Genomic DNA, 12300 nt, shown 5'->3' with positions numbered 1-12300 from the left:
TCCATAGAACGTGGCCTAGCCATCTCAACCTTTCTTTCATTATAGCCCCAGAAAGCAGGATTGAACCACACTTTTCGTACAACCTACTGTTTGAAATACGGTCAGTCAGCCGGGTACCCAGAACAATCCGTAGGCAATTTCTCTGGAAAACATCTAGTAAATTTTCATCTGCTTTTTGGAGTGCCCATGCTTCAGAGCCATATTTGACCACTGTCATCACTGTAGCTTCCAATATTCTAATCTTGGTTTGTAGGCTTATCTTTCTATTCTTCCAAACTTTTTTTAACTGTGAAAAAACACCCTGAGCTTTAGCTATTCTACTTTTAACATCTCCACTGCTCCCACCATCTTTACTAATAATACTACCAAGGTAACTGAAGCTCCCAACCTGATCAATCTTTTCGTTACCTAATGTCACCTGTTCATCTTCACTTATTCCTAGCCTTAGTGACTTAGTCTTCTTAACATTAATTTTCAAGCCTATTTTAGCACCCTGAACTCGTAAAACCTCTAAAAATTCATTCATTTTGCTCACACTTTCATCTAATATGCTTAAATCATCAGCATAATCTAAGTCCAGGAGCTTTCTTCCTCCCCATTTGATTCCATGGTCTCCAATTGCCTTTCCTGTGCTCCTTAAGACGAAGTCCATCAAAATGATCCATATAAAGGGGGATAGAACACAACCCTGCTTAACTCCTGATTTAATACAAAACCAGTTGCTAACCTCATTTCCTACCTTAACCGCAGCAGTATTATTCTCGTACATAGCGCAGATCACTTTAATGTATTTTTCTGGTATACCATATAACGATAAGACCTTTGTTAACGCTGTTCTATCAACAGAATCGAAAGCTTGCTCATAATCGATAAAACTAAGGACCAAAGGTGTTTGACAACGAAAGGACTTCTCAATTATTAACCTAAGAGTGAAAACATGGTTTACACATCCTCTACCTTTTCTAAAACCGCATTGTTCTTCCCTTAAAACTTTGTCTACAGCATGTCTCAGTCTAAAAAGTATCATATTACTCTACCTACAGAGACCAGACTAATGCCTCGATAATTACGACACTCACTCTTGTCACCTTTCTTATACAGTGGTTTAATTAAGGTTTTCCTAAAATCATTGGGTACTTCCCCTTTTTCAAAAATCATGTTCATAATCTTCAGTAGCTTATTCCTAACCTCAGAGCCACCATTTTAAAGGAACTCATTAATCATACTATCAGCACCTGGGGCCTTATTATTTTTTAATCCTTCTAGTACTGTCGCTAATTCTTCCTCACTAAACAAATCTTCCTTCACATCCATGGTATCACAAACTTTTTTCATTTTCATCTATATCTTTTCCTGCAACTGTATCTCGGTTTAGCACATTCTCAAAATGTTCCACCCATCTTTCTTTAACTTTTTCCTTATCACTAATTGTGGCCCCATTTCTATCTTCAACTGGGACTAGGCTGGATTGGCTACTCCCTTTCAATTTATTAACATGCCAGTATAATATTTTACTATTATGCCGTCTAGCCGTATCTTCCAGATCCTCAGCAATTTTATCCATCGCCTCCATTTCACATCTCCTTAGTTCATATTTTAATGCTTTCTCCACTTTCTTTACATTCCTTTTGTTTTCATACGACCTATCACTCAGATAATTCTTATACAAACCTCTTCTACTCTCTATTAAACCTTAAGCTTTTTCACTAATATTCCTAGTTGCAGTCTTAGCACTCTTCCCTAGGACACCATCAGCAGCTTCACAAATTGTTTTTCTGAAATTATTCCATCCATCTTCCACATTGTCAAATTTTAAACCCTCAAGTTTAGTACTCAGCTGTTCCTGGAATTTTTTTCTCAAATTTTCATCCTGAAGTCTGCCAACATCATAACTTTCTGGGAGGGAGTTACCCTTCCGAAATTTCAGCTTTAAATTAACCTTAGACACTACTGGATGGTGATCTTTACTTTTAACATCAATAACGGCACTCCTATACACCCTAGTATCTTGTATTGATCCTGCTAGTCTTCTGTTTACAATAACATAATCAATAAGGTTTGCTGTCTTACCATCACGTGAATACCATGTCAACTTATGGGCCATTTTGTGACCAAACACTGTATCGGTTATAACTAGGTTGTTATACCTACAAAATTGTAAAAGCCTATAGCCATTACTGTTTTCTTTTCCTACACCAAATTTACCTAGGCTAGGATACCATCTATCCCTATTTCTACCAACCTGGGCATTAAAATCTCCTAGCAAAAACACCATATTTCTACCTGGTACCCTGTCTATTTGCTCCTGTAACTGTAAGTAAATTTCATCTGAGTCACTAGTATCTCCATCAGTTGGTTCAATGGAAGCATATACTACTATAACTGATACCTTAAACTTTTTATTCATAAAATGAGCAATTAGTATTCTATTATTAATACCTTCCCAGCCTAAACAAGACTTAGCAGCTTCCTTATTCATCATGAGCCCTACTCCCTGTCTATGTACCCCATCCTTCTTGCCTGAGTAAACAAATTCTATGTCACCTAATTTCATGCTTCCTACCCCTGGTATATGAGTTTCTGAAACTCCTAATAAATCCAGTTCAAACCGTCTGAATTCGTCAGTCAAAATGTCGATGCGATAGTCATTTTTTAACGTCGTAACATTCCAAGTTCCAATTTTCATGTTCTTTAAATCTTTGAAATTATTTTGGCCTCAAGAAAAGCAGTGATCCTGGATACCAGTGCAGGATGGGGACCAACATATCTTCTCAAGTCTACACCGAAGAGCTTAAGCCGGCTTAGAACCGGACAGCAAGAAGTCCCTGGGACCTCCAGTAAGTTGGAGGCTTTGTGCGATTCTGGGCCCATCTTGGTCACAACATGGTTTTCAGCACTTGACGATGCTCTTCTATCAACAAGAGTCGAAATCCTGCACAGACAGTCCCAAGCCTATTACCTCCGACTCATTATATATTCATGCCTACAAATATTATGCTACTACGGGGAGGCAGCCCATAGTAGATAAATTAGCTAGGAAGAGGTTTTTCAGCCCGAAAACGCCCATCAAAACAAACCAAGCCCAGAAAATTATCCAATAATCAGAATCCTGTACGAGTGCTGTGTTGTTTACTAATGCATTGTGTAAAGTTGAGTGTTGTAAGTTCATATATAATGAATTGCTGATTTGTTATTGATTGGTGTTTATGTTAGTGCAGTGTGTAGTTATTTGATATGAAGTTTTTTTTTTTGTTACTCTTTTCCTCTGTTATTTGCAGTTTCTATTGTTTGACACTTTCTAATAAACAGTAATTGTAAATGTACCTTTCTCCCTACATGATGTTTCCATATATAATATATTTCTTCATTACTTCAGTGCAGTCATACTTTCTAGCTCCTGCTTTAAAATGGTTATCTTCTCAGTTTGCAATTTATCTTCATGTTTCCTTGAGTGTGTAATTTACCAAAATATTATTTGACATCAATCAATAAAAAAAATAATTACAAAACGTAAAGTAATTACTAAGCCCAAGAAGCTTAGCTTGTAATAGGCCAACATAACAAAAAAAAAACAAATTTATAAAGCACATACAATAAAAATACAAGCACATACAAAAAACAAAAAGAAACACTGGAACAAGGCAAGGACATTTATCAGATAGGAGATTTAGAAGGAAAAATACATGGAAGCCACTATTTAAAGACAATAAGGGCATAATTTTATCACAATCATCAATGGTAGTGTGATAACTGCAGCTAGAATTAGCCATAAATTCAAAGAGATGGTCAAATGTGTGTGCCTCTTGTTTACCAGCACTACTTGGTTGATTAAATATAACTGAATTAAGAATAGAAGAATTCAAACCCTTGGAAATGATTTCCAAAAGTGTATCACAATGCAAAGGACAAGATATGTCTGATCTCGTTAGTAGAAACCAACTTGACTGCACTCAAAAAAATTATTGAAGTCTTAAGTAAGAAGATGAGTTGGTAAACAGTTTCTTGAAAGGTTTTTTCCACTCCTTGGAATAATTAGCTTGCTAGAAGCATCCAGCTATTCAAAATTAATTTTATCAGATCAAGATTTTATGACACAGAGTTCAATATTTAGTTTCTTTCACATTTTTAGTGTTATATAATCTGTTTGAATATGCTGCTTTTATGTTTATTTAAAGTATTTTGTAACAAGCATTTTTGCTTACTTTAGATTTGGTTATAACAATGTAAATAGTAATGAAGACCACACTGCCTTTCCATCATAAACACCAATAACAAGAAGAACAATAGGGAATTACAATATGGAAATATTCATTCTAATTTGTTTCCCACTGTCTTGAGAAATTCCCTATTGTTCTTCTTGTTTTTTGTGTTTGTTATAACAATGATATTTATTTAATCCTGATTAGTAAATGAGCATTTTAGGCCTCTGTATAGTTTTTTCTATTCCAAAGTGGGACTAACACTTCTTAACACTTCTTACTGCAATATTGAGCCTACAAAAACTACCTGAAGTGACTTGAGGAGATTTTGCTTCACAAAGTAACTTTAACTGGTACTCATTCCTCATAGTGTAAAGATAATATGCTTGATTTCTAAAAGCAGAATGAGTTATAAATTCTAAAAAGAAAAGCACAATTGAATAGACAGGAGAGATGAAACTGTAAAATTTGTCCCTCAGTCCCACAAACATTAGGCTACTACTCTTCATCTCTAGCAGTAATTGTGTTGCCAAGTCAGCAAACAATGTTAAGTTCTTTCAAGATTAAAGCCATAGCCAAACACAAGGAACTTACAGATTATCAAGCTACCAGAAAAGGAAGAAAGACAATTATTTCATAACTATCCAAGCTGTAGTGTAACACTCATTTCAAAATGAACTTCATCTCTTTTTTAGCATTAAATTACCAGAATAAACTGCCTGAAGATACAGTCAGCACTATGTAACTTGAAATTTTTAAGAAACACATGGACAGGGAGTGAAATGCAACCTTAGAAATATCCATTGTACTCCCTAAAAACAGTCTTTTGGCAAAGAATAAGAAAGCTTGGAGTATAATAGTTTTTGAACTTGTAGAAAATATTGCTTTGAAGTTGGAATTTTTTGTAAATGGAATAGTCTTAATCAAAATATATATTTTTTTCAGCCAAAAACTTGTAGCTTAGAGGAAACATACTCATAAGATTTCCTTAAGATTACAGATAGCCTAATGTTCCAGAAAAGTAAAAAAGGTGAAATATTTGCATTTTTTGGGCAAAACTGTAATAAAATCTAACAATAAAAGAGTAATAGATTTAGTTTTCAATAAGTTAGAATGATGGTTTGCTACTAACCATGTAATTTTCTGTTTTGTCTATAAAATGCCAGATAAAACAAAACTCGAGATTTGATTAGTACTTATTACAGATTTTGAAGGTCATAGGTGCACAGAACCCAAGTTGCATAGGATGTGTGTTAGAGCGTTTTCTGAGGGTAGGGGCCTGAGATTCTAATTTAGTGCATGCATGGACTGTAGTATTTCTTCAAAGAAAAATTCAACAAACCTGTTCCAGAGTAACATTATTCTCCAATCCCTTCCTGGGTCTGAGTTTTCTCTATCATGGAACAAAGTGTTTCTATGGTAAGTGCCCAATGCCTCAAAAAGTGAGATTTGTATGCATTTTTGTAGATCAGTATGTGTTTCAGGATATGTGTGAAAGTTTTCTTGTCAAATCATCCAGTACTTCGAGCTAAATTTTGAACTTTGGAGTGAAAAAATACTCCGCATGTCTCCTCTGTCATATTTTTCAAACATACAGGAAGGTTAAGGAAGATTTGCTTATCAGATAGTGTCAAAACAAAAAAGTGCCAAATTCATAGCCCCAAATTATCTTCTGATGGACCAGGTTTTCTAGGGGCATCTTGGACAGGATTTTCTCCCATATACATCCCTCCTAATGGCTGGTATGGATACATGTATAGTTGATTTTATTCTCATTGGTAAATTTCTTAGTTTCTTTTTTTTTTCAGGTACAGGAAACTTTTTTGGCGATGAGAATTTCTTTTGTACAGCTGGGGATATTGAGGTAACATATTAAATATTAAAAATTAAATATTCTTACAGGCTGATATTAAAGGTGTACATAGGCTCAATCCATAGGAGAATCTTGAGAGAATTCCCATAGAGAGGAAGGGATATATCCTTTTTAACTGACATTGAAGTATTGTTTACATGTTTTAATTTTCTTTTTACCTCCTATTACCATAAGTAAAATGTATGCTTCTTATGACAATCTGCCTGACTTCTGTGGCTTGGATTGCCTGCATGGTATTGTCAGGGCAGAGAGCTAAGCCAGTTGCCTATGTCTGCCACTAGTACTGGTTCATCACAAATATCAGTATTTGCCAGCTTAAGCTATTTGAAAAAGTTGTTGAACCATTAATGTTGGTTGGGAGTGCGGTTATGTCCAATGGATTTAAATCCGACATAAGCTTTGTAGACTGGCTTATTGGCATTGGGGTTGATGACAATGGATTAAAATCCAACAGGAAATACAGGAACATGAAATGGCAACTGAGGAGTTGACAGAACAAACACTGGGTCTACTATGCTATTTGCCCTGAGGAGCAAGTCTGTTCAGTTGTCTGCTATAGCTACTCATTGCCTAAGTTTTCCAAGGGCTTTATGTTTGAAACTTGTTAGTGGCTTGGAATACTAGAACTATAATGGGCTTTGGCTTGACATAATAATGGATTATAGAAGCTACCACACAAAACTTGTGTTGCAACCAATGTTGTATTTCCTCAGAAGGTGATAGTTTAAACTGCCTCTAGTGCCAGGAAATTTGGCTAGCATTTACGTTTTGCTCAAGAATGAGTTAGCTAATTGTAGTAAATATAGCAGCATGGTTTAGGCTATGGCAGGGATGAAATTATTGGAAGATGTCACAGTCTATATCTATCAACGTCCTCTTTTTATTTTAAATTTTTTCTGCTTAAATTGAGCTTTGAGTATTTAAGAAATTTGTCGCAGTTTTTTCTAATTAATTAAGCTTTAATAAGTATATAAGCTTTCAAGTTCATAATTGAGGGTATTGAAACTTTCAAGGTTTCTAAACTGTAAAAGATGGTATTGGAACTTGAATTAAGTCTTATAGTAAAAAAAATCGAGTGTATTGTTGGAAGAGCTGTTATATTGTGGTTGTAACTAGGTTTAGTTAAGAGAGCGTATATTTACTTGTAAGTGGGTGTCTAAATGGCCTGAATTGCCAAACCTAGTAGTAAGACCATATCTTTATTGAGGTGGGTCATTGTCTATCCATCCAGAGACATTTAAGAAAAACAACAGAAATTCTGCAGCGTGTTTGTATTTGGACTACACCCTCATTTAGAAAAATGATTCACTCCTCTCTCTCACTATAACTGCTTAGGCATATGTACCCTTGTGTGGTTGTTCACTGAAATTAGCTGTTTCTTTCTTTTCAATCTTGACAGAAAGGGGGCTTTTGATTGACATATTATTGAAGAAATATATGAAAGTAGTCTTTAAAAGTATTTATTAGCTTGGAAAGATGTTTTTTAGTTGAAACTGAAAGTGATTCTAGATGCAAAACTCATCCATTATAGTTTGCATTGGTTTCAATAAACTTATGTGATATTTCAAAAGATCTAAGATTATTTTTTGCTTTGAATTTTGGCGTTACTGACTCTTTTTAAAAGGGAAGGTACTGACAGTTTGTTTTAAGCATGAGTGACTGAACACATTGAAGACCTGGACATCCAATACTTTCAGCAGTCCAAGTTTCACAACTTGTACGGATGCAGATGATATCTTCCGCAAAGCGTGTCTACTACAACTATCTGATATGTTAGATATAGATTCCACATACTTGAACTGTTTAACGACTTTCAAGCGAGCACTATCTAGAGAACTACCATCTACCAGCATGTCTTCAGAGATTTGCAGAATTTGTTTTTGTTTGTCTTCAGCCAAACTAACTCTGTCCTGAATCCTATGTTAACTATTATAGCTTTTGTATCGTCCACCTGGCTCACCTAAAGATCAATGTCAGCAGCATAGTCTATGTTTGCCATTGAACCATCAGGAGGGACTTACGCCTCAAGCAGAATGCAAAGTGCAACTCACTATTCAATTGACAACGAAATTCGATAATATGAAGGACAGGACAGCAACTCTGTATTACCACAAAGTCAATGCCAAAGAGGAAAAGTAGTTATTCGACAATTAGTACACAGCTACGAGCACGATGATTGTATCCCTGAATGAGGCGCATCAGTTCCTTTGGAACACTATCTTCCCACATCACCACCCATATGCTATGTCTAATGATTGATTCAAAAACAATTATAAAATCAATAATGGTATATAATAAAAAACTCGATTTTAAAATGAACTAAATGTTAAAAATGATTTATTCTCAAGGATCTATGAATATAAGTGAAAACTGGGAGGGCAAAACGGATTGGGCTTTACATAATATAAATATCAAAGTGATCTAAGTCTTAATGCATAAACAGAAAAAGTCAATGAGCTGAGGTAAATGAGTTAGAAAGATCAAGGTATGCCAAGTCCAATCTATTTTGTGCCCCTTGTTTTACTTGTATTCACAGATTCTCGAGAAAAATATCATAGTTTTTAGTTCATTTTGAGAACAAATTTAAAAAAATTGAGTTTCTTATTTTTGGCTGTTAAATTTACTGATTTTATTCACATGAAATTGTACTTCTTGTTATGCAATATTGATACATTTCGTTTTTCTAACTACTATACCCTATTAGTTTTCAATTGGGAACTGTTTGATCCAAGTCTTAACTAGCGTGGAAGTAGGCCTATCTAGACCCAGCAAAGACAAAAACAAACAAATGAAGAACAAGAGCTAAGAGCTCATATGGCACTTGTGACGAGGCAAGAAGAGCTAAGAGCCAAGAGCTCATATGGTATGAGCTCTAACAAAATTCTAAGAATCAATAGATTGATTTAAAAGGAAAATCAGAGGGCTAATGCCGGTCAGGATTTAAAATAAGAGCTCTGAGTCACGATGTCCTTCTAAATATCAAAATTCATTAAGATCCGATCACCCAGTCGTAAGTTATAAATACCTAATTTTTTCTAATTTTTCATCTCCCTTTAGCCCCCCAGATGGTCGAATCTGGGAAAACGACTTTTTCAAAGTCAATTTGTGCAGCTCCCTGACACACCTACCAATTTTCATCGTCCTAGCACGTCCAGAAGCACCAAACTCGCCAAATCACTGAACCCCTCCCCCCAACTCCCCCAAAGAGAGCGAATCCAGTACGGTTACGTCAATCACGTATCAAGGACATTTGCTTATTCTATCCACCAAGCTTCATCCCGATTTCTCCACTCCAAGTGTTTTCCAAGATTTCCCCCTCCAACTCCACCCAATGTCAAAAGATCTGGTCGGGATTTGGAATAAGAGCTGAGACATGAATTCCTTCTAAAAATCAAATTTCATTAAGATCCGACCATTTATTCGTAAGATAAAATACCCCAATTTTCACGTTTTCCAAGAATTCCGGTTTCCCCCTCCAACTCCCCCCAATGTCACAGGATCTGGTCGGAATTTAAAATTAGAACTTTAAAGCACAAGATCCTTCTAAATATCAAATTTCATTAAGATCTGGTCACCCGTTCGAAGTTAAAAGTATCTATTTTTTTCTAATTGTTCAGAATTACCCCCCCCCCAATTCCACCAAAGAGAGCAGATCCGGTCCGATTATGTCAGTCACGTATCTTAGACAGGTTTTTATTCTTCCCATCAAGTTTTATCCCGATCCCTCCACTCTAAGTGTTTTCCAAGATTTTAGGTTTCGCCCTCCCAAATACCCCCCCCCCCCCCAATGTCATCAGATGCGGTTGGGATTTGAAATAACAACTCTGAGACACAATATCCTTCCAAACATCAAATTTCATTAAAATCTGATCAACCGTTCATAAGTTAAAAATACTTCTATTTTTTATTATTTCCGAATTAACGGGCCCCCCACTCCCCACCCCCAAATGGTCAAATCGGGAAAAAGACTATTTGTAATTTGATCTGGTACGGTCCCTGATACGACTGCCAAATTTCATCGTCCTAGCTTACCTGGAAGTGCCTAAAGTAGCAAAACCGGGACCGACAGACTGACAGAATTTGCGATTGCTATATGTCACTTGGTTAATACCAAGTGCCTTAAAAATAGCCTGAATCGAGAGAGTATAAAACAACATTATTAATGATAATATTTGGTTTTAAGGCTGGTAATTCCCTATTCTTCCGATTTCCTTTATTGTGTTCACTTTCCAGCTTCCATTCCTCTATGGAATGGATTCTAAATTCTAATTGACATCTAAATCTTAATTGAAATCTTGGACATGGCGCTCTCCAAATTTCATTTAGAGTTAGTTTTCGACCCTCTGTACCTTTATATGCTGTGCAGTTCTGCATAACATACAAATCAATGCAGAATTATTCCAGAGCGATAATTGGTATAAGCTGTAAAAGCCAGATATATATATATATATATATATATATATATATATATATATATATATATATATATATATATATATATATATATATATATATATATATATATATATATATATATACAAGAACCTATTCTTAGAGTTTTTTGATGTCCTTATTTTGCTTTGGCAACATCGTGAACAGCTCAGGCTGTCAGCTCTTGTAAACGAGTCATGTCATATATCGCAGAAAAGAAAACAAGAGCTAAGAGCTCATATGGCACTTGTGACAAGGCGAGAAGAGCTAAGAGCCAAGAGATCATATGGTATGAGCTCTAACAAAATTCTATGAATCAATAGATTGATTTAAAAAGGAAAATAACAGGCTTAATGCCGGTCAGGATTTAAAATAAGAGCTCTGAGTCACGATGTCCTTCTAAATATCAAAATTCATTAAGATCCGATCACCCACTCGTAAGTTATAAATACCTAATTTTTTCTAATTGTTCCTCTCCCTTTAGCCCACCAGATGGTCGAATCTGGGAAAACGACTTTATCAAGTCAAATTGTGCAGCTCCCTGACACGCCTACCAAATTTCATCGTCCTAGCACGTCCAGAAGCACCAAACTCGCCAAATCACTGAACCCCTCCCCCCAACTCCCCCAAAGAGAGCGAATCCAGTACGATTCTGTCAATCACGTATCAAGGACATTTGTTTATTCTATCCACCAAGCTTCATCCCGATTCCTCCACTCCAAGTGTTTTTCCAAGATTTCCCCCTCCAACTCCCCCAATATCAAAAGATCTGGTCGGGATTTGAAATAAGAGCTCTGAGACATGAATTCCTTCTAAAAATCAAATTTCATTAAGATCCGATCATCTATTCGTAAGATAAAAATATTCCAATTTTCACGTTTTCCAAAAATTCCGGTTTCCCCCTCCAACTCCCCCCAATGTCACAGGATCTGGTCGGAATTTAAAATTAGAACTTTAAAGGACAAGATCCTTCTAAATATCAAATTTCATTAAGATCTGGTCACCCGTTCGAAGTTAAAAGTATCTATTTTTTTCTAATTGTTCAGAATTACCCCCCCCCCCCCAATTCCAGCAAAGAGAGCAGATCCGGTCCGGTTATGTCAGTCACGTATCTTAGCAAGGTTTCTATTCTTCCCATCCAGTTTCATCCTGATCTCACCGCTTTAAGTATTTTCTAAGATTTCCGGTCCCCCCCCCCAACTGCCCCCCCCCCAAATTACGCTTGATCCTGTTAAGATTTAAAATAAGAGATCTGAGTTACGAGGTCCTTCTAAATATAAAGTTTCATGAAGATCCGATCACTCCTTCGTAAGTTAAAAATACGTCATTTTTTCTTATTTTTCAGAATTAACCCCCCCCCCAATAGAGCGGATCCGTTCCAATTATGTAAATCACGTATGTAAGACTTCTGATTATTTTCCCCACCAAGTTTCATCCTGATCCCTCCAATCTAAGCGTTTTCCATGATTTTAGGTTCCCCCACCCCAAACTTCCCCCAATGTCACCAGATCCAGTAAGGATTTAAAATAATTGCTTTGAGACACGATATCCTTCTAAATATCAAATTTCATTGAGATCCGATCACCCGTTCGTAAGTTAAAAATACCTCATTTTTTCTAATTTTTCAGAATTAACCCCTCCCCCCAACTACCCCAAAGAGAGCGGATCCGTTCCGTTTATGTCAATCATGTATCCAGGACTTGTGCTTATTTTTCCCACCAATTTTCATTCCGATCCCTCCCCACTAAGTGTTTTCCAAGTTTTAGGTTTCCCCTCCAGACTCCCCCCCCCCCCAAT

General features: G+C 36.1%; 1 protein-coding gene across 2 annotated transcripts in view; it reads left to right on the top strand.

The window, feature by feature from the left end:
* LOC136036395 (cyclic AMP-dependent transcription factor ATF-6 alpha-like) overlaps window positions 1-12300 on the top strand; it is an 80382-nt gene that overhangs the window by 7933 nt on the left and 60149 nt on the right. For both annotated transcript variants that reach the window (XM_065718582.1, XM_065718583.1), the window contains exon 2: window positions 6008-6063. In XM_065718582.1, the coding sequence (XP_065574654.1) occupies window positions 6008-6063 (56 nt within the window). The remainder of the gene's footprint in view (window positions 1-6007; window positions 6064-12300) is intronic.

The sequence above is a fragment of the Artemia franciscana genome, chromosome 15 (assembly GCF_032884065.1).
Source record: "Artemia franciscana chromosome 15, ASM3288406v1, whole genome shotgun sequence".
Taxonomy (NCBI): Eukaryota; Metazoa; Arthropoda; class Branchiopoda; order Anostraca; family Artemiidae; genus Artemia; species Artemia franciscana.
This window is presented reverse-complemented; position numbering and strand designations above follow the sequence as displayed.